Source organism: Salvia splendens, chromosome 17, assembly GCF_004379255.2.
Source record: "Salvia splendens isolate huo1 chromosome 17, SspV2, whole genome shotgun sequence".
NCBI classification, from domain to species: domain Eukaryota; kingdom Viridiplantae; phylum Streptophyta; class Magnoliopsida; order Lamiales; family Lamiaceae; genus Salvia; species Salvia splendens.
Window position 1 is genome coordinate 8,221,456 of NC_056048.1, and position 21,322 is coordinate 8,242,777.

General features: G+C 36.5%; 1 protein-coding gene across 1 annotated transcript; it reads left to right on the forward strand.

The window, feature by feature from the left end:
* Positions 1–641: 641 nt before the first annotated feature.
* LOC121774256 (putative pumilio homolog 8, chloroplastic) lies at positions 642–21,058 on the forward strand. The gene is made up of 4 exons (XM_042171162.1): positions 642–814; positions 897–1,058; positions 19,370–19,530; positions 20,997–21,058. Exons 1-4 carry the CDS (start codon positions 642–644, stop codon positions 21,056–21,058), a joined length of 558 nt encoding a protein of 185 aa, XP_042027096.1.
* The last annotated feature ends 264 nt before the right edge of the window (positions 21,059–21,322 follow it).

Genomic DNA, 21,322 nt, shown 5'->3' on the forward strand with positions numbered 1-21,322 from the left:
TGTCCAATGCTGCCAAATAAAATTCGCTTTGGATTATGATTTTAATTTCTAATTGTTAAACAAAATTCGCTTTGGATTAGGATTTTTTAGAACCTTCCTGTGTCACATACGTCCATTGTAACTTTACAGTTCAAAATGAATACTACTATATCGCGTATTTGGTGAAGAGGTATAAATATAATTCTTACTCTAGGTAGGAATGCCCCATATTATTGTTTTTCTAGCCTCTAATCTCATTGATTTATTGTTTTGTCTCACAAGTCAGATTAGAGGTGGACAAAAATATCAAAAAAATATATATCGATTCGTATCGTACTAAAAATACCGAATTTTCAGTACAACGACAACCGCCGTAGCTACGAGAGAAATGGCTACAAGAGGATTGCAAATCAACTCCGATTTGGAGGAGATGGGGATGCACTCGCCCTATGATTATAACATTAACATTAACATGGGGTATAATCATCATCATTATCAAGCGGCGAATTCCATGGGGGTGGAGAGGTACTATGGGCGGCCGCGGCAGAGGGCGAGCCTGACTTCGCTGGAGGATCTGAGGGGGAGGATATTCACGGTGGCGAGGGCAGGGTTGCAGATTCTTGCAGAGTAAGTTTGAGGAGGGAAAGGTGGAGGATATTCCGATGGTATTCATGGAGGTTAAGGATCATATTTGTGATTTGATGGTCGATCAGTTTGGGAATTATCTTGATCAGAAGTTTCTCGCAATCTGCAATCACGAGCAAATGACGCAATTGCTCATGAATGTCATTAGCGACGAGCACAGATTCATGAATATCTGCGTTAATACTCATGGGTATAGTACCTATTTCTACTTAATTAGGGTTTGTTGTTGAATGATGAATGAATTTTTACATGTTTAATTTATATATGAGCAGAAGTAGATCTGTACAGAAATTGTTGGAGTATCTGACAACAGCGGACCAAAGGCGTCTTGATATATCTGTTCTGAAGCGTATAACTCTTCCTCTTACAAAAGACCCTAATGGCCATCATGTCATTCAGTGTTGTTTGAAGCTATTTACTTTTGCAGAAAAGAGGTACTTTCATCATTTACTACTCTCTCCGTCCCGGACTACTTGCACTTATTTCCTTTCTGGGCGTCCTAAGTTATTTGCACTCTTTCCATTTTTAGTAAAAATTATCACCTACAGCCGCAATTGTTGACTTTGCTATACACTCATTCCTTAATCTCCGTGCCGAAAAGGAAATGTGCGAGTAGTCCGGGACGGAGGGAGTACTATTTGCTTAAATATTTTCACTCATGCATTTACAAGTGCCCTAGTTTTTTTTATCAAAAATTCTGATTGTTTTACTTCAAACAAAGTGACCTAATTTAGGGTTACTTACTGCTATCATTGCTAACATCCCTTGTGAGGAGCATTTTTTCGTTATGGCACATGTACCTAGCAAATATTTCTTGGTGAAATTCTATAGATTATATTACAATTCTCATTACTTGACACTTTGTTCCAACTTACAAAGTCTTACTTTTAGTACTGAAAAATACCGAATTTTCGGTATGGTGTGATATCGTACAATAAGTATTTGATACAGTAACAGTATGAATTTTCTTATACCGCACCGTTACCGGTATTTATGCCGAAAACCGGTATTTTTCGGTATTTTTGCCAAAAATCGGTATATACTTATAACCGAAAACCCTAGCCTCTCATAAATAATAATGACTCTAAAAATTGTGTTGTCACGAATCTGGCGAGTCTGATGGTTGCAACTGTAGCAGTGGCCGGAAACAACATCTCTCATTACGAAGCCACTAGTAAAGAAAGCAACATAAGGTTACTTTTTTCTTGCCAAGCAAGTGATTGCCACCGGCAACCGAAACAAAAACATCATCATCTTGTCTCTCTCTATCCACTTCTTGTTGTCCCTATGCGCACCGGCTCGAGCAACCTCGCTCGCGACGTGGTTCTCCCTTATCTCAAATATGAGCATTTCACATATCTCTTCTCTGACACTCCGATGACGGCCGTGCCGATGGGCCTCTCTTGTCAACCGTTAACGAAGTTTGGGCCGATTTGTAAGTTAGGATTCAAGTGGGCTTTTCAATACATTGTACAAGACAGTTTCCCAACGTGTTCATTTTTATGAAAATCTATTACATTGTACAATACATTGTATATTCTCTTTTCACTTTTTTTATCATCCGATTATACAATAGTTATTCTAATATTGTGTATCTTAATATTTTAGAAAGGCAGAAAAGTGTAGACAATAAGTGAATGCGTGGTGTGAAAAGGAATCAAATGGCCTCATCAAAGAAATACTCCCATGAAATTTAGTCTCCGTCTTGATAGGACTCATATTCGTAAATGCAATCTATTACTCCCCTCGTTCCATAAAAATATGTGTTCTTTTCATTTTCGCCTGTCCCATAAAAATATGGGCGGTGTTTCCATTTATGGAAAGTTGTCCCTAACTCATTATCAATATACATTAATTTATTTATAATATATACCATTATGACCATCATTACAACTTATTAAACATTAATCATAATGTATGTGGGTTCCGCTATTCATTTACACTACTTTAACTATCCTTCTCATCTCTCTCTTACTTTACCATTTGTGCATTAATTCCCATGTCATTTCAAATGTCCATATTTTTATGGGATGGAGGGAATATAGAGAAACTTGGATTGATAAATTCAACGAAAGTCTAACAAGAGATGTCGACTTCAATTTTAGTTTTGATTGGAGCATAGCATAAGACTAATTTAAATTAGAGGGAAGATCTTTTTTAGTACATCAACTATCCTAAATGAACAAATTTGGTCAGTAACATTTCATAATATCTTTTGAGGTCTATCAACTATAAGTTAATATCAATTTAACTACTTTTTGGCTATTTTAAATATTTTTTAGACGAAAATGCCCTTAAATCCATGAAGGGCAATTCAATCTATTTACCCTCTCATTTTCATTAAACTATGTACTAATTTATTTTTCTTCCTTTCCACTTTCTTCTTTTTTCTTTCCCTTTACCCTAAAGACAAATATTAATTTATGCACAATGCTCATCCACCACACCATAGTATATTCAACCCACATCTCTCTCTACAAAACATATTTCCTCATGCATGGCCCTTTCACTTCTCTTTGGAATTCCTTATGGAAAGATTGAATTTTTAAGGAATCTTGGTTCAAGATTTTGGGTCGTTGAAATGAGGTTTATGATTTCTGAAGCGACAATTTGTTTGGACTGGAATTTTGAATGATACAAAGTTACATATTTTAATGAAGAATCTAGAGAGTAAATTACATATTTTGGGGTCTTTATATTTGAGGTACTAGGTCTTTTAGGGTAAAGGGAAAAGAAAAAATTAGAAAGAAGAAAGGAGAAGAAAAAAGAAGGAGAAATAAGTATTTTAATAAAAAAAGAGATAGTAGATAGATTGAAATGACCTTCATTGCCTTGAGAATACTTTGGTCATGAAAATATTGAAAATAGCCAAAAAATAGTTGAATTGATAATAACTCATAGTTGACGAACCACAAAAGATATTATGAAATGTTATGGACCAAATTTGCTCATTTAAGATAGTTGATTTACCAAAAAAGATGTTCCCTCTTTAAATTATTTACGCTTATAAAATACTCCCTCCGTCCACCGTAGGGGTGGATCGTGGGTATACTGAAAAAATACGGTATGAGAAAAAATGATACCGTACCTTACCGATTTTTTCTGTATACCGCAAAAATTATTTATGCTTATAAAATACTCCTCCGCCCACCTTAGGGGTGGATCGGTACGGTATACCGTACCGAAATGGGCATATACTGAATACCGTACCGAAATATACGGTATGAGAAAAAATGATATTGTACCTTACCGATTTTTTCGGTATACCGTATTCTTGTATATCAAAATATGAATACTATTACCTTACTGACATTTCAATATACCGTGTCGTACTTCGGTATACCCTTATACCGCAATATGTACAGTATACCGAAATACTACCAATATACCAAAATCATGCTCTTACTGAAAAAAAACTCAGTTTTATACATTAAATACTGAAAATAATATTTTAACTATCTAATAATGTTCAAAACGATAAAATTCCATCAGAAAGTAGTTCATAACATTCAAAATTAATACAACCTTCCAATCAATAAAATTCCAACATCAAAATAAAAAACAATTAGCTTCATTTCTTAAAACTCCATTCACGATCACTTTACAACCATGAGTCTATGAACTTGCATTTGTCAAACAAATTATATAAAGATAAGGTTAGTGCTTTAGTTTTAAAAATATTTAATATTATATATTGTAAATAATAAATTTTATACTCTCTCTGTCCACCATTAAATGTCTCATATTTGACTGGCACGGGTTTTATGAAATTGTTTGACTTTATAAAGTAAAGTGAGTAGAAAAGTTGGTGGAATGTGGAACCTACTTTTATATATTGGTTTTATAATAAAATGTGAGTGAAATGAGTTAGTGGAATGTAGGGTCCACTTACCAAATGTGGTAAAAGTGAAATGAGACATTTATTGGCGGACGGACGAAAAAAGAAAATGAGGCATTTAATGGCGGACGGATGGAGTAATATTATAAATATGGTATATATATAGGGGTGTGTTAATGTCCTTCGCAGCTTTTCAGTCCAATGTTCTTTTTAATCACAAGCACTGGATCCTTGAATTGGATGGTTGTGATGATCTGCATTATTTGACGAAAATTTTGCATTATTAGTCGGTGTGCATTATTCAACTGAAAATCTGCATTATTAAATGACACGTGGCATCAATCTAACCGTCGGATGACAAAATCGTGGGGCTGAGATTAAAAAGAACAATTGAACAAAAGATACAAAAAAGAAATGAATACATCCATAGGGATGTATTCATTTCCTTTTCCTATATTTCCTCTTTTTTCCTTCTTAATATCAGCCATTAGATTAGAGAAATGGACGGTCAAGATCAACATTGGGTAATTAATCCCGTGTTGCATTATTTGTCCTATTTTGTGCATTATGAGGGTACAATAGTAATCTAATAATGGCTGGAAACCGCTACGAATAATGCACCACATGGTCACGAGTAATGCATATAATTGCCTATATAATGCACAATATGTGAACTGCAATGCATACGAACAAGATGTGTTGTGTTATGATGTTTGACACACGTTTCTTGTTTCCCCTAAGGGTTTAATAAGCTTAGGGGCTAGGGTATAGTACGTAGACATGTATGTAATCTTCACATGGTAACGAGTAATGGATATACTTGACTATATAATGCACAATTTGTGAAATGCAATGCATACGAACAAGATGTACCATGTTATGATGTTTGACACACGTTTCTTGTTTCCCCTAAGGGTTTAATAAGCTTAGGGGCTAGGGTATAGTACGTAGACATTACTAAATGCACGTATGTAATCTTCAATCCGTTGATTAACCCATATACACAATACCTCTAATAATGCATAATATACTGAGATAATGACAATTAACAGCTACATAATGCACTACCTAAACCAAATAATGCACATACGTATATTCCAATAACAACAATTTGTTAGTAATGTCTACGTACTATACCCTAGCCCCTAAGCTTATTAAACCCTTAGGGGAAACAAGAAACGTGTGTCAAACATCATAACATGGTACATCTTATTCGTATGCATTGCAGTTCACATATTGTGCATTATATAGTTAATAACATCCATTACTCGTGACAATTTGGTGAATTATTTGTATCGTTTTATAATTTGTTATTAATGCGTACGTACTATACCCTAGCCCCTAAGCTTATTAAACCCTTAGGGGAAACAAGAAACGTGTGTCAAACATCATAACACAGCACATCTTGTTCGTATGCATTGCAGTTCACAAATTGTGCATTATATAGTCAATTATATCCATTACTCGTTACCATGTGAAGATTACATACGTGTCTACGTACTATACCCTAGCCCCTAAGCTTATTAAACCCTTAGGGGAAACAAGAGACGTGTGTCCAAACATCATAACATGGTACATCTTATTCGTATGCATTGCAGTTCACATATTGTGCATTATATAGTCAATTATATGCATTACTCGTGACCATGTGGTGCATTATTCGCAAATACCAAAATGTGGCAGTTACTTTTCCGTCAAATGTCAATAATAACCCTGTAATGCATACAACCACCTTCTATAATGCAACACGGAACCAGTTTTATAGAATCAATCTGATCCGTTGATGCCTTAGATCTAACGCGTAATATTAAGAAGGAAAAATGATTTAAGAGGTGAAAAGGAGAATAACGCTCCCCTACATATATATATATATATATATATATATGAAAATGATCAATACAAAACTTGATCTCAATACAAAATCCAGACCAAATCCTGACCATGAGATTTGACAATCCAATGGTCAATAATTAAATAAAAACACGGAGGGTCATTGTAAAGCAGTTTTAGGTCATATTATAAACTTTGGATTTGAGGTCATGGTAATATCATTTCATGTCATCCTTACTATAATGACGTAAAAATAAGCTTACAATGACCTAAAAATGACTTTTGTATGCTTGGTTCTGCATTTTTGTATTAAGAATGATTTTGCATGGATCAAAACCCTATATATATATATATATATATATATATATATATATATATATATAATCGGTATGCGGTTAACGGTGTATACCGCAATTTTCGGTATATACCGAATTATACCAAAAAATTGCGGTATATACCGTAATTGCGGTATACTGCGGTATATGAAAAATTCATACTGTTACTGTACCAAAATCTTACAGTACGGTATCATACCGTACCGAAAATTCGGCATTTTCAGTATTTTTTTTGTACGGTAAGTGCGGTATTATGGTATTTTTCCTCAACCCTATATAAAAGAAAGTGTATATGTTGATATAATAGTTTAATAAGATCGATATTTTGAATGTCCTAAGATCCTTAATAATTTAAGATAATTTGAATTGCTTATTTATATCTAATTTAAAGGTGTGAGATTAGATAATTACAGCTTAGAGCATTCGCAATGGTGGCTGATGCCCGTCAGCCTCCATTGCGGAGAGAGGACCGATCTCCCTTCCACAACGCCTCCGCCCCAGCACCGAACAATAGCCTCAGCCGATGCCTCATTGGCTCCGCATCGGCCCTGCGATTGGCCTCCATTGCGGAGGCTCGGGCAGATGGCGAAGCCGATTTTTTAATTTTCTTATCCTATTATAAATACCTCAATCTCCTCTCCTTCATTTCACACACCCACATCCTTCTCTATTTCACATTTTTTTCTCACTAGAAATGTCTTTTATTTTCACTCCCATTTCAGATTCTGATTCCTACGTCGGCGAGAGCAACTCAATCATTGTTCGAATATTGTAATACATCGAAGAATGAATTTATTATGTAATTTTATTTATATTATTTATACATTTATGCTTTATTTAGTTTTTAAAATGAAATATGTTTTTGTCGTATATTTTACGTTGTCTTTAATTTACATCAACAATTAAAAGTGAAATAAAATAGTGATGATGTGGAAATGAGATGGGCTCTAAGATAGGCTCTGGAATGATCTATCATTGCAGGAAGATAGACTCTGGGATTGACCTGCTGATGTGGCCGGAAAAAATGGGGAATGATAACTTAGATAAAATAAATTCGAAGCCATTATTTAATACTCCTACTACGTCATAGTAATAAATTAGAGATAATAAATTCAGAACATTATTAGGCAAAAGAGGTGTCCAACTGTACTTGTTTCATACGTACACGTACATATATACTAAAATGCAGTTGTCTTCCAATTGTACGTAAATGCACATCCTGGAAACAACGTGTCTCTCATTTTCTAATGTATATTATTCTTTTTATATTCTCGTGTGATCTGTTCACCAATAAACATATTAATATAGCTAGGATCTAAAATAAGATATTTGTCATTTGATTTGAGGAAGTCGAGTTTGTGAATATATTTATATGTACGTAGTAGTATTAAGCATAATTTCTAGGTTAGGGACAGCCATTTCTTAAATGCTACTTATTAAGGACATCAATAGCTCATCACCTTAAAAAATGGAGTACTTAAATCTCAAGCAATTATACTATTTACGTGTGTTTTTTTTGTATTGCTGATCACAGGAGTCATCATGTGCATACAAAAATAATCACATCTCAATTATTTGACGCTATTTATATATATGAAACCCTAAAATTTTCAGAATTACTTAACTTTAACTCTAAAAAAAAATTACATAATTAAAATCTTGAAGAAGAAAAAAACAATCCGTTTCAAAAAATATTCCTGAAAATTAGAAAGATCATGTTGGTCAACCAGTGTTCTTAGGCACGCTTGCCCGTGCATCCTGCCCGTCGCAACAATGTGTTTACAAACGTAAGCACACAAACGCGTGCTTTTCGCTGCGGCGCTTGAGCTTATACGACTAGATAATACATGTATGCTATGCTAGTCTATTTTCTAAGTTTAAAGTTCGTCATAATAAATACAAATCGTAAGTAACTATTAAGAGTACGTGGACTAATAATTTTGTTATTTGATGAGATTGTTCGAATCAATCGGCCAAACTTCGAGTGCCACAATTATAGTCAAAACTGGCTCACAAAATTATGGATTTAATTATTTCTAATTAACTCTATTCATCAAAAAAACTAAATAACCCAATAAAACGGCTCATAAAACTACTCCCATGTCGGTATATAATTAAATACTACTCCAATGATAAAGTTCACCCGAAAGAAAATATATATTTGAACAAGCGTGAATAGATGCTTATCTATTTATTGATAAAGTATAGTCTATAAAGCCTAGCTACTGTTTTAGAACTCCAAAACCAAACCCAACTTTTTATCCTCACTAAAGAAGTCGATACAAATTTTCAGACGTGGATTAGCTAAACTCAAACACTTTTTACATAGTCTTAATTAAACAATTCAAATTTAGTTTGGACTTTTCTATTAATGTATTTGTACAGAAAAGTGACACAAGAATTCCACGCCGCCATCACGCGAAGGCAGGTAAAGCCGCTCCAACTAAATACTATGTCCGCGAATAGGAGTCCTGTTTTTCTATTTTAATCCGTTCGCGAATAGAAGTCTCGATTCACTTTTACTATAAATGATAATAGGGTCCCACCTTACAGTAATTCATTCTACTCACATTTCATTTTAAATTAATATATACAAGTGGAACCTATATTCCACTAACTTTTTTCTACTCACTTTTCTTAACATTTCTTAAAACTCGTGCCGCCTATAAATGGGACTCTTAATGGCGGACCGAGGGAGTAATTAACTATTCATAAATTGAAAGAGAGAGAATGCGATTTCATTTCACCCAAAAATAGACTTTTCAAATCGCACCGTGAAATAAAGCGATTTTGTGAAGCTCCCTTGCACCTTCACATGAAATGTCATGGAAACTCCCCCATGCATACATTTCTTCCCTCTTTATATATCTATATTTATACACACAGAAAGAGATACATACACAAGCTGCACTCACACAAAACACACACAAACACAAAAATGGAGCGAGGGAAGGTGAGAGGGGGCAGATCGAAGGCGAATAAAGCGGCGGCGTGCAAAAAACACCCCAAGCACAGGCAATCGCCGGGAGTCTGCTCCATCTGCCTGCGCGAAAAGCTCTCAAACCTCTCCAATTGCGACAATTCGAGAACGGCCAGATCTCCATCCGCTGCTTCTTCTGCTTCCTCTCTCTCCTCCTACGCCTCTTCTCTCTCCTCCTCCTGCGCCTCGCCGCCGCCGGAACTCACGATCTCCGTCGCCTTCTTCAGGAAGAGCAGATCCATGGCGGTGGTGGTGCCGCGGGGAAGAGCAGAAGAGGCCGATCGGAATCATGAGAAGGAGATTCGGATTGTGAAGGGAGGGTTTTGGTCCAAATTGTTGCCGCAAAAAAGTAGAGGGAAATTGATGCATTCCAGAACTACAAGAGAGATCAAAGGATCGTTGCATCAATTCACTTGAGATTGATTTGTTTTTGTTTTCCCTATAATTTGTCTTTCAAAATTGGGAAATTTTAGTGTAGAGACATCAAAATTATTTCATTCTATTTTTTTAGCTGGAGAAGTTAATTATTGATGAAGCCCAATTCCCCTGTTCTTTAATTAATTCCTTCGTAATTAGGAGTTACTATAAATTGTCGTTTTACCTATTTTATGGTTTGATTTTTCGGTATTTTAAACTAAATCAGATTTTTGGGAAATACAGTAGGAATTAGTTAGGTCAAAATATTACTCCCTACAACCCCACACCTTCTGGCAGATCGCCTAACTCGGTTCATCTTCGGCGCACTTTATCATTAAGCAATCAATCATTTAGCTTGATTTAGAAATAAGATCTGAGTTGTTGCACAAGTTTTAAAGCTTAGGATCATAAATGATAAATAAACAGATATATTGAGAATAATATATTTGCGTAGAGTGTTTATAAACAGAAAGAGAGTATTTTTTATGAATGTGATAAAATAGTATAGTAACAAATTATACACTTTTTGTCTAACGATAAATTAAATATCCTACTAGCTCGATTTTTAAGAAATTGTTTAAATATATAAATAAAGTGTACAAAATTGTTCGTCGAATGTAAAATCTATTTCTGTATATTGTATTTATAATAAAATGTTAGTAAAATGAGTTATTAGAATATGAAGTTTATTTGTCAAAAATATTAAATACTCCATAAAAGGATGGAAAAAATGAAAATTGAGATATTAATTAGTGGACGAAAAGAAAGTAGTATTTTTTTGGCGGAGTAGTAAAAAGTTGGAACAACCCGAAAATCTAAAAAAAAACAAAAATTACGGATAATAGGAGACACCAAGCATGTATGCAAGAGACAGATACTAAAGTCCAACGAAGAGGTATCTAGAACCTGGACACGAAACCTTTACGCCTGTATGTACAGTGTGATAAGTAGTCGTCAACAAAGTTACATTCTCGATGTACATAGCATACCATAGTTAAATCAAAGCCCAAAAGCAAACCACAAATTCGCTTTATAATTGAGTGTTAATAGAGAGTTCAAACTGCAAATTTTTTAAGATATGAAAGGTAGAATATTAGTTGGTCGATGGAATAATAGGATCTTATATTTAGAGCAGAAAGTGTGAATGTAGTTAATGCTGGTTACATTGAATAGTACAAATAAATGGTTTGTACCACAGCTGGCACAAAAGTGGTCTACCATATCACATTCCTCGTAATTTCATTTAAATATTATTAACATTTAAAATAAAAACCCGACATACTTAATCTTTTATACATCATCCTTTTTCTTTATGATCTTATAAACTTACAATATTACATCCCTTTATTAGGTTGTGCATTTTTCTATAGATGAGTTGCTTGATGCTATACATCCCCGCATTTAAGCAATTAGAACTCTTTATATAAATAGGAATATGGAGTTATGATATGTAACCCGATCATAATTGTCACAGAAGATAATACGGGTATCTGATCTTATATTCCACTAATTTATTTAACTCATTTTTCTTTACATTTTTTAAAATTTATGACTCTTATTAAGAGACGGAGGGAGTACATTTTTACATTTAGTTTCATGAAATAAGAGCAAAATAAGTTGCTAGAATATGCATATGTAACCTATATATTGACCATTTACAATAAAAGTGAAATCAGACTTTTATTAGTGGATAAACTAAAGTGGCAAAAAAGTAATTCTATTACTGGACGAATGAAGTAATATTTATTATTCAAAATAAGATTATTATTTAATAATACATTATAATTTATATTTATAACATAGACTAAAATTTCTAAAACATATACCATATTTTTGGAATTTAGCAAATCAACTAAAATAATCATTTTTTAATCAAAATATTCTGAAACTATGATATACTACTAAGTATATTTTTTTTGTAAAATTCTACTTTTGTTATAGGTATTAATTATGATTGTGAAGAACGAACCTACGGTTGTGATGATCGAAATGCAAATTAATGAAATGACAACATGCAAGGAAGAACACAAGCGAATTACGTGGTTCGGCGTAAGCCTACATCCACGGGCAGAATCTGGTGTGTTTCTTTATTGATCACTCGAGAAATTACAAACATAAGAGCACTCAAAACTCTCAAGAATTTACAAGATGGAAAACCCTCAACTCGCCCGAAAACTTCTTGCTTCGAGAGCTAAAAACGCACAGCTGAAAGATAACACTTCCTCTCTTGAATTCTCTCTCTATCACTTTTGATTTCTGTTGTTGTTGGTTCTGGAATGAATCGCAACTCCCTTAAGAAGTATCGATCAAGAAAACCGCCGAACAGCTTCCTTTGCCGAACAGCTTCCTTTGCCGAACAGCTTCCTTTTGCCGAACAGCTTCCTTTTGCCGAACAGCTTCCTTTGCCGAAAAACGGTTATAACCGTTTCCAACGGCTAGTTCCTGTTTTGGTTCCCAACGGCTATTTCCTGACTTGATTCTTCCACCAGCTCAATCCGATCTTGATGAGCTCAAACACTAACAAATCCTCCACCTTTGAGCAATCTAAGATCCATCACCACCAGTTCCACCTTCCTTCCCATACTTACAAATTTCGGACCACCCCAACCAAATCCAAGCAATGTCGGAACTTGGATCTTGGTAGGGCTTTAGTAAGTGCATCAGCCGCATTGTGCTCGGTGCTGACCTTCTCAATCTTCACCGCACCCTTCTCAACCTCATCTCGAATGAAATGCAGCCTCACGTCTATATGTTTGCTGCGTTCATGATATGTCTGATGTTTCGAGAGACAAATCGCGCTATTGCTGTCGCACTTGATCACAACATTCTCTTGCTTCACCCCAAAATCACCAACTATACCCCTAAGCCAGAAGCTTTCCTTTACTGCCTCAGCAAGAGCTATATACTCTGCCTCCGTCGTCGATAGAGCCACCACGGATTGGAGATTAGACTTCCAGCTCACCGCGGAGCCGAACAAGGTAAATATGTACCCAGATTGTGAGCGCCTATTATCAAGGTTAGCTGCATAATCTGAATCGCAAAACCCAATAATGCTATCCTTATCTCCTTCATTCTCTGATTTGAACATTATTCCCAGATCACTACTTCCTTTGAGATACTTGAGAATCCCTTTCAAAGCCAACCAGTGCTCTCTTCCCGGACAGGACATGTATCTGCTCACCACGCTTACCGCATGAGAAATATCAGGCCTTGTGCATATCATCATATACATCACACTCCCAACTATGTTGGAATAAGGTATCTGGCTCATCTCTCTTTCTTCTTGCTGATTTCTGGGACATTGTGATTTGGACAGCTTAGTCTGTTGTGATAGTGGAACTGAGGTTGCTCTACTCTTGTCAATCTGATATTTGTGCAGTACTTTCTGAATGTAGCCTTCTTGGGACAACCACAACACCCTCTTATCTGCATTTCTGAATATATCCATTCCCAAAATCTTGCTAGCACTCCCCATATCCTTGATTTCAAATCCCTTTTTCAATAAGGCTTTCACCCTATCTAGCTCCTGTCTATCTGGTCCAGCAAGCAAGATGTCGTCTACATATAATAGCAAATACACAGCAGGTCCCTCAGACTTTGATTTGAAGTAGACACAACTATCATATCTGGAATTTATAAATCCCATACTCTGCATATGTTCATCAAACTTGATATGCCATTGTCTACTTGCTTGCTTCAAACCGTATAGACTTTTCTTTAGTAGACAAACCTTATCTTCACTCCCATGTATCACAAATCCCTCTGGCTGATTCATGTATATAGTTTCCTCAAGCTCTCCATGAAGAAAGGCTGTCTTCACATCAAGTTGGTCCAAAAACCAACTTCTTTGAGCAACTATAGCTAGCAAAATTCTGATTGAGGCATGCTTTACCACTGGAGAAAATACTTCATTATAGTCTATTCCCTCCTCTTGTGTGAACCCCCGAGCTACAAGCCTAGCCTTGAACCTAATCTTGTTCCCAACCTCCAACTTTTTCTTGTATATCCACTTACAACTCACTGGTTTTTGTGTGGAAGGTCTCTTCACAAGCACCCATGTCTTGTTCTTGATCAGGGACTGTATTTCATCTATCATAGCCTCCATCCACTGCTTGCTCTCCTTAGAACTCATAGCTTCCTTGAAGCTTGAAGGCTCTGCATACTCTATGTTTTCTGCAACACATAGTGCATATAGCAAGTATTCTTCTTCACTGTATCTTGTAGATGGTTTAGGGATTCTTCTGACCCTATCTCTGGCTAGAACATAGTCACCCAAATCCTGCTGCTCTTCTTCAGGGTTCAAGACATCAGCATCTGCTTCTTCTTGTTCACTATGATTTCCCATCTGCTGTTCAGGCTCAGCAATTCTATCTGCTCCAGAAACCTCCACCTGAACTGATTCCTCAGCCTCCTCAGGTTCTGGAACACCCATCTCCACCATCCTCTCAGGCTCTGGTTCTTTCTCAGAATGAGATGGCCTCTGGCTCTCTTGAGCCTTTTCCAGAAATGGCATCCTACTTTCTTCAAATTGCACATCTCTAGAGATAATAACTTTCTGATTTCCTGGCTCTATGCACCACAGTCTGTAGCCCTTCACTCCCTTTTGGTATCCAATCATCACACATCTCAAGGCCCTTGGCTCCAACTTACTTTGCCTGATGTGTGCATAAGCCATACAACCAAAAATCTTCATATTCGAATAATCCATGGCCTTTCCATACCATCTCTGATCAGGAGTGTCAAAAGCTATAGCTGAAGAAGGACTTTTATTGATGAGAACTGCTGCCATACTCACAGCCTCACCCCAGAATCTCTTAGCCATTCCAGAGCCAAAGAGCATACATCTAACTCGCTCTAGGATGGTTCTATTCATGCGCTCAGCAACTCCATTCTGTTGGGGATTAGATGGAGATGTCCTATGCCTCTTCATACCTTTCTGCTTGCAGAAAGAATCAAACTCCCCACTCAGAAATTCCAGCCCATTATCAGTTCTTAAACACTTCAAAGAACACCCTTTCTCCACCTCCACTTCCCTACACCACTCCTTGAATTTCATGAATGTCTCTGACTTTTCCTTCAAGATAAACACCCATAATTTTCTAGAAAAATCATCAATAATGGATAGAAAGTATCTACCTCCACCCAATGAAGCTGGTGTAGCTGGGCCCCACAAGTCACTGTGGGCATAGTCTAGTGGTGACTTTGAGCTGTGAATTCCTCTTCCATAGGGCAGTTTCTTACTCTTTCCGAGCACACATTGCTCACACAAACCCAACTGCTCATTGGGATTTTCCAGCTTAATCAGCTCCTTCTTGGCCAATTCTTTAATTCCAGTTTCTCCCAAGTGTCCGAGTCTGAGATGCCACATTCTTAAGTCTAATACCTGCACCAGATTCACAGATCCAGTAACCACACTTGCCTTTAGATAGTATAGGCTTCTCTTTCTCTCAGCCATCATAACAACATCACCATTCTTGACGATGTTCATAATCCCATCAGATAATATGCAATTATATCCTGCTGCATCCAACACTCCAATAGAGATCAAATTCCTCTTAATCTCTGGAATAAACCTCACACCAGTGAGTAACCTGATGGAGCCATCATGAAGTCTAAGCCTGATGGACCCAACTCCTCTGATTCTGCATATCTGGTCATTTCCTAACAAAACTGATCCAGCTGCATTCTTGATTTCCTCAAAATGACTTCTAGTTGGACACATGTGGAAGCTACATCCAGAATCCATGATCCATGGAAGTTCTTCCATGTCCTCAGTCACACACAGAGCCTCCAGGACCACCAACTCTTCTGCAATATCAGCATTGTTCTTGCCATTCTCTTCCTCGGCCTGCTTCTTCTTCCAAACCCAACAATTCTTCTTTATGTGGCCTGGTTTCTTGCAGTGATGGCATGATCTGGTCTCTTTCCAGTCAGCTGTCTTGTTTTTCCATGGCTTCTTCTGTGACTTTCTTTTCACATTCTTCTTGTGATCAGCAACACTCAGACTCTCAGACACCATTTCAGTGGACTTTGGATTAGATTTCTGGATTTCCTTGAGCTTTAGAGCAGAGTACACCTCTTCATATCCAATCTTGGACTCTCTACCAAGAAGTATAGCATCCTTGAAATGCTCATAACTTGGTGGCAAGGAATTCAACAACATCAGAGCCTTGTCCTCATCTTTAATCTCTTCATCAATGTTCTCAAGATCATCGATGCATTTCCCAAATTCTTCGAGCTGTTCCAACACACCTTTTCCATCAGCAATCTTGAAAGTGAGAAGTTTCTGCTTCAGGTGCAGCCGATTTGCCAAGGATTTGGCCATGTATAATGACTCCAACTTGGACCAAACTCCAGCCGCTGTCTCCTCCTTTGAAACTTCTCTGAGGACTCTGTCATTGAGGTTGAGTATCAAGGTACTATATGCCTTGTACTCTCTGTCTTGAGCCTTTGCCTTCTCCTTTTCATCAGGCTCGGGCTTCTCCTCCTCATTACTGCCTCCACCATTTAGGGTTTCCCATAAACCCTGTTGCATCAAGATTGCTTTCATCTTCAGCCTCCATAGGCCAAAATCATTTCGGCCTGTGAACTTTTCAACATCAAACCTTGCTGCAGCCATTATTCAAACAGGTTGAGCGCCTTCTTGAGGAAAAAAAACAAAGAAAGAACTCCCAAAACTTTATGCCTTCTCGATCAATTCAGTGGACGAATTTCCCACAGACGGCGCCACGTTGTGAAGAACGAACCTACGGTTGTGATGATCGAAATGCAAATTAATGAAATGACAACATGCAAGGAAGAACACAAGCGAATTACGTGGTTCGGCGTAAGCCTACATCCACGGGCAGAATCTGGTGTGTTTCTTTATTGATCACTCGAGAAATTACAAACATAAGAGCACTCAAAACTCTCAAGAATTTACAAGATGGAAAACCCTCAACTCGCCCGAAAACTTCTTGCTTCGAGAGCTAAAAACGCACAGCTGAAAGATAACACTTCCTCTCTTGAATTCTCTCTCTATCACTTTTGATTTCTGTTGTTGTTGGTTCTGGAATGAATCGCAACTCCCTTAAGAAGTATCGATCAAGAAAACCGCCGAACAGCTTCCTTTGCCGAACAGCTTCCTTTGCCGAACAGCTTCCTTTTGCCGAACAGCTTCCTTTTGCCGAACAGCTTCCTTTGCCGAAAAACGGTTATAACCGTTTCCAACGGCTAGTTCCTGTTTTGGTTCCCAACGGCTATTTCCTGACTTGATTCTTCCACCAGCTCAATCCGATCTTGATGAGCTCAAACACTAACAATGATGTATTTAGCAACAATAAATTCTTAATCTATAGAAAATGTTTAATATAATAGTAACACTATTAATGGGATGATCATCTCATCCCATGTCACATGCATGCCTTTAATTCCCAAATTTGTACACTTTGTCCATTAAAATATACTCCTATTTCATATTTATCGTCATAAAGCACAACTTAGTTGCGTGAATTAGAAGCGTCTTAATAGGGTTATATATTCTCAATTTTGCAGTATACACGTAGAATACTAAAAATTCGATAATGCTTAACTTTTCTTTAAAATTGGTAGCAGCTTGAGCCCCTTCCCGACTTTTACTATGTCCAGTAGTTATAAACACGTATTCTTTACTCAATAAATTAGATATTCGGGTCATTCAAGTATAATGATAACTCATTATTAATCCTTCGATTAATTTTTTAAATATATCTTGTTTTGCCTCCTAAAATATCATTATTCCTTTCAAATTAAAATAATTATTGATATAAGATCTTTGAAATCCAATTCCTAACTAAATTAAATACGAATATGTACTCCATATAACTAGACAGTAGACACCTACCTAGATATACTAGTATTTATATTATTCTCTAGAAACTATTGATCGCGATCTGGTGTTGGTAGAATGATGTTTTGGTGCACTAGAGAATTCTCGTAAGGCCATCCACATTCATGTCTCAATACCGTCTCATCACTTACTATTCATGGGGCTCACTGCACTTTTTATCCCATCTCTTAACTAAGAGACAACACCTGTAACCCTCCATCTCTTAACCATCTCATAGCTTAACTATTCATTCAATTTCATTTTTTATTTTTATTTCCAACAAATTCAATTAATATTTCATTGAAATATGAAATTAATACTAATAATTCATAAAATCATTAAAAACCACGAAAATTACAACATCCGAAAATACAAAAAATACATAATTGAAATCCTAATATTACAATTTATTGAAATCCGCATAATCATGGAAAGTGATGCGGTGATCGTCTAACGGTTGCCAAATTTTGCCCAAATGTGCTCCATTAGATCCTCCTGGAGTTGGGTGTGGGCGATAGAATCGCGTGTCCTTGCTCGAACACAAAGTCGCTTTTGCAAAGACAGATGCACTCCACTGCGAGGCGGACTACTTGCGGTAGATCATAGGCCTGCAAATTTAGTCCGTGGGTTTTGGGTATAGCCGATCCCGACCCAATACCTACCCAAAACACGAAATTATGGGTTCGGGTACGGGTTTGGTTAGTTAATGTTAGGATTTTTAGGGTACCCGAAACCCGTATTAGGGTACCCGACTAATACCCGATTAAACCCGATTAATTATGTATTTGTGATAAATATTTTTATTTAGTATAGGGCCTATGGCCCGTAGGGTAAATTTATTTAATCACATGTAGATTTATGCCAAAAAATTCTTTATTTTAAAATGAAGTAGTGCCTATTTGTCTAATGACTATTATATACTCCCTCCCTCCGTCCCATAGAAATTTGTCATATTTCATTTTTCGTCTGTCCCATACAAATAGCACATATCCAATTATGGCAACATTTTTCTCCTTCTCTTTATTTTTATCTTTTTATGTGTCCCACCATTCACTACATAATTTGAACTATATTTTCTCTTTCTCTCTTACTTTACCAATTATGTATTAAAACTCGTGTCAATCTCAAATGGTCTATTTCTATGGGACGGAGGGAGTATATATATATATATATATATATATATATATATATATATATATATATATATATATATATATATATAGGGATGTATTCATTTCCTTTTCTCATATTTCCTCCTATTTCCTTCTTAATCTTAACCGTTGATTTTCCAAATCCCATGGCCTATATTCAGCTGTATAACCAATTAATTTAATGATTAAAAATCGTGTAAAGGGCTAAATTGGAACTCATTATTTTAGTTGGTTATGGTAATTCCTTTATTTACGTTGAAGAAGATCTGCACGGTTTTTCGTTTCTGCAATACGTTCTACATTTTCGTGTTTCTTGATAACCTAAATATCTACTCGATCACATCACAGGGAATTCGTGAACAGCGTGTGGTACATCAAGATTCTGTCGCCTCTCGAAGTGCATCAAATGGGCAACGAGGGCCTCGATCTTCCAAATTCGACCCAAAATCATTCGCTCTCCACCACCAGCAACAGCTGCGATGACTACGTGAGCCGGAAGGACTCCAGATGTAACTTAAACAACATACCGTCAGTAGGATCTCTCGAATACTGACGGATGCAACGCTACACCCCGTCGGCCTCTCGATGTCCTTTTCCAGTGGTATGCAATGTTGCTGTATGTATATTTTATGATGAATCCTTCTGTTGTTAGGGCTACTCTTGAACTAATTTTAATAATATCCGTCGCAATTTGTAGCGAGAAAAAAAAAAGCAGACTTTTGTTGCTATATAGTTTTTGGATTTTTAGTTTAAAATAATCGCTTATTTGTAATTGTATGCGTTCGCTGATCTATTTGATTTTTTTTTACAGTGGTGGGTGTACCTGAGGTAGAGCGATGCATTATAGAATCTAAACTACGCATTATACTATACAAAATATACATTATGTGCAACCCCAGACGAATTTCGACTGAATGTTTATAAGTTTATGGGCTATGGGTGTAGTACATACTCATTTTTAACGAATTGTAAACTTGTACGAGTAATGCACCTCATGCAAACGCGTAACGGAAATTAGTGAACATATAATGCACAATATGTGTATTGCAATGCATATGAACAAGATGTACCGTGATACGATGTTGGCACACGTTTCTTGTTTCCCCAAGGGTTTATTAAGATTAGGGGCTAGGGTGTAGTAAGTACACATTAATAACAAATTATAAACCGAGCCGAATAATGCACCAATTGTAAGGAATAATGGATAAATGCAAATTATGTGAACTACAACGCAAACGAATAAGATGCAATGTGATACGATGTTTGGCACACGTTTCTTGTTTCCCGCAAGGGTTTAATAACACTAGGGGCTAGGGTATAGTAAGTACACATTTATAGCAATGTTTAAAATAATCGCTTATTTGTAATTGTATGCGTTCGCTGATCTATTTGATTTTTTTTACAGTGGTGGGTGTGCCTGAGGTAGAGCGATGCATTATAGAATCTAAACTACGCATTATACTATACAAAATATACATTATGTGCAACCCCAGACGAATTACTACAGGTCGTGTATTTGGACAAGGTTTTTTAGACTTTGAACATACTACACCCTAGCCCCTAGGCTTGTTAAACCCTTGGGGGAAACAAGAAACGTGCGGCAAACATCGAAACACGACACAACTTAAATTAAACGCGTCAGTATAAATGTTCATTACACATCACAAATAATGCATTACAGAAACTAAACTACGCATTATACCATACAATATGTACATTATGTGTACATTATGTGGATCGACGACCGAGTTCACGTTCACCAGCACTTCAAAGTCCCTGAGTTGAACCATTCAACTCACCAGCGCAACCTCTTCTACCGCCGCGTTTCGCTCTACCTCAGGTACACCCACCACTGAAAAAAAAATCAAATAGATCAGCGAACGCATACAATTACAAATAAGCGATTATTTTAAACATTGCTATAAATGTGTTGTAATTGTATGCGTTCACTGATCTATTTGATTTTTTTTTACAGTGGTGGGTGTACCTGAGGTAGAGCGAAACGCGGTGGTAGAAGAGGTTGCGCTGGTGAGTTGAATGGTTCAACTCAGGGACTTTGAAGTGCTGGTGAACGTGAACTCGGTCGTCGATCCACATAATGTACACATAATGTACATATTATATGGTATAATGCGTAGTTTAGTTTCTGTAATGCATTATTTGTGATGTGTAATGAACATTTATACTGACGCGTTTAATTTAAGTTGTGTCGTGTTTCGATGTTTGCCGCACGTTTCTTGTTTCCCCTAAGAGTTTAACAAGCCTAGGGGCTAGGGTGTAGTATGTTCAAAGTCTAAAAAA

Excerpts from the sequence above, each read along its gene's own strand:
- LOC121774256 (XM_042171162.1), top strand. The coding sequence starts at position 642 with ATGGTATTCATGGAGGTTAAGGATCATATTTGTGATTTGATGGTCGAT. Across the intron at positions 1,059-19,369 it reads TTTACTTTTGCAGAAAAGAG|GGAATTCGTGAACAGCGTGT; the intron begins GTACTTTCATCA and ends ATCACATCACAG. Across the intron at positions 19,531-20,996 it reads GAGCCGGAAGGACTCCAGAT|TGGTGGGTGTACCTGAGGTA; the intron begins GTAACTTAAACA and ends TTTTTTTTACAG.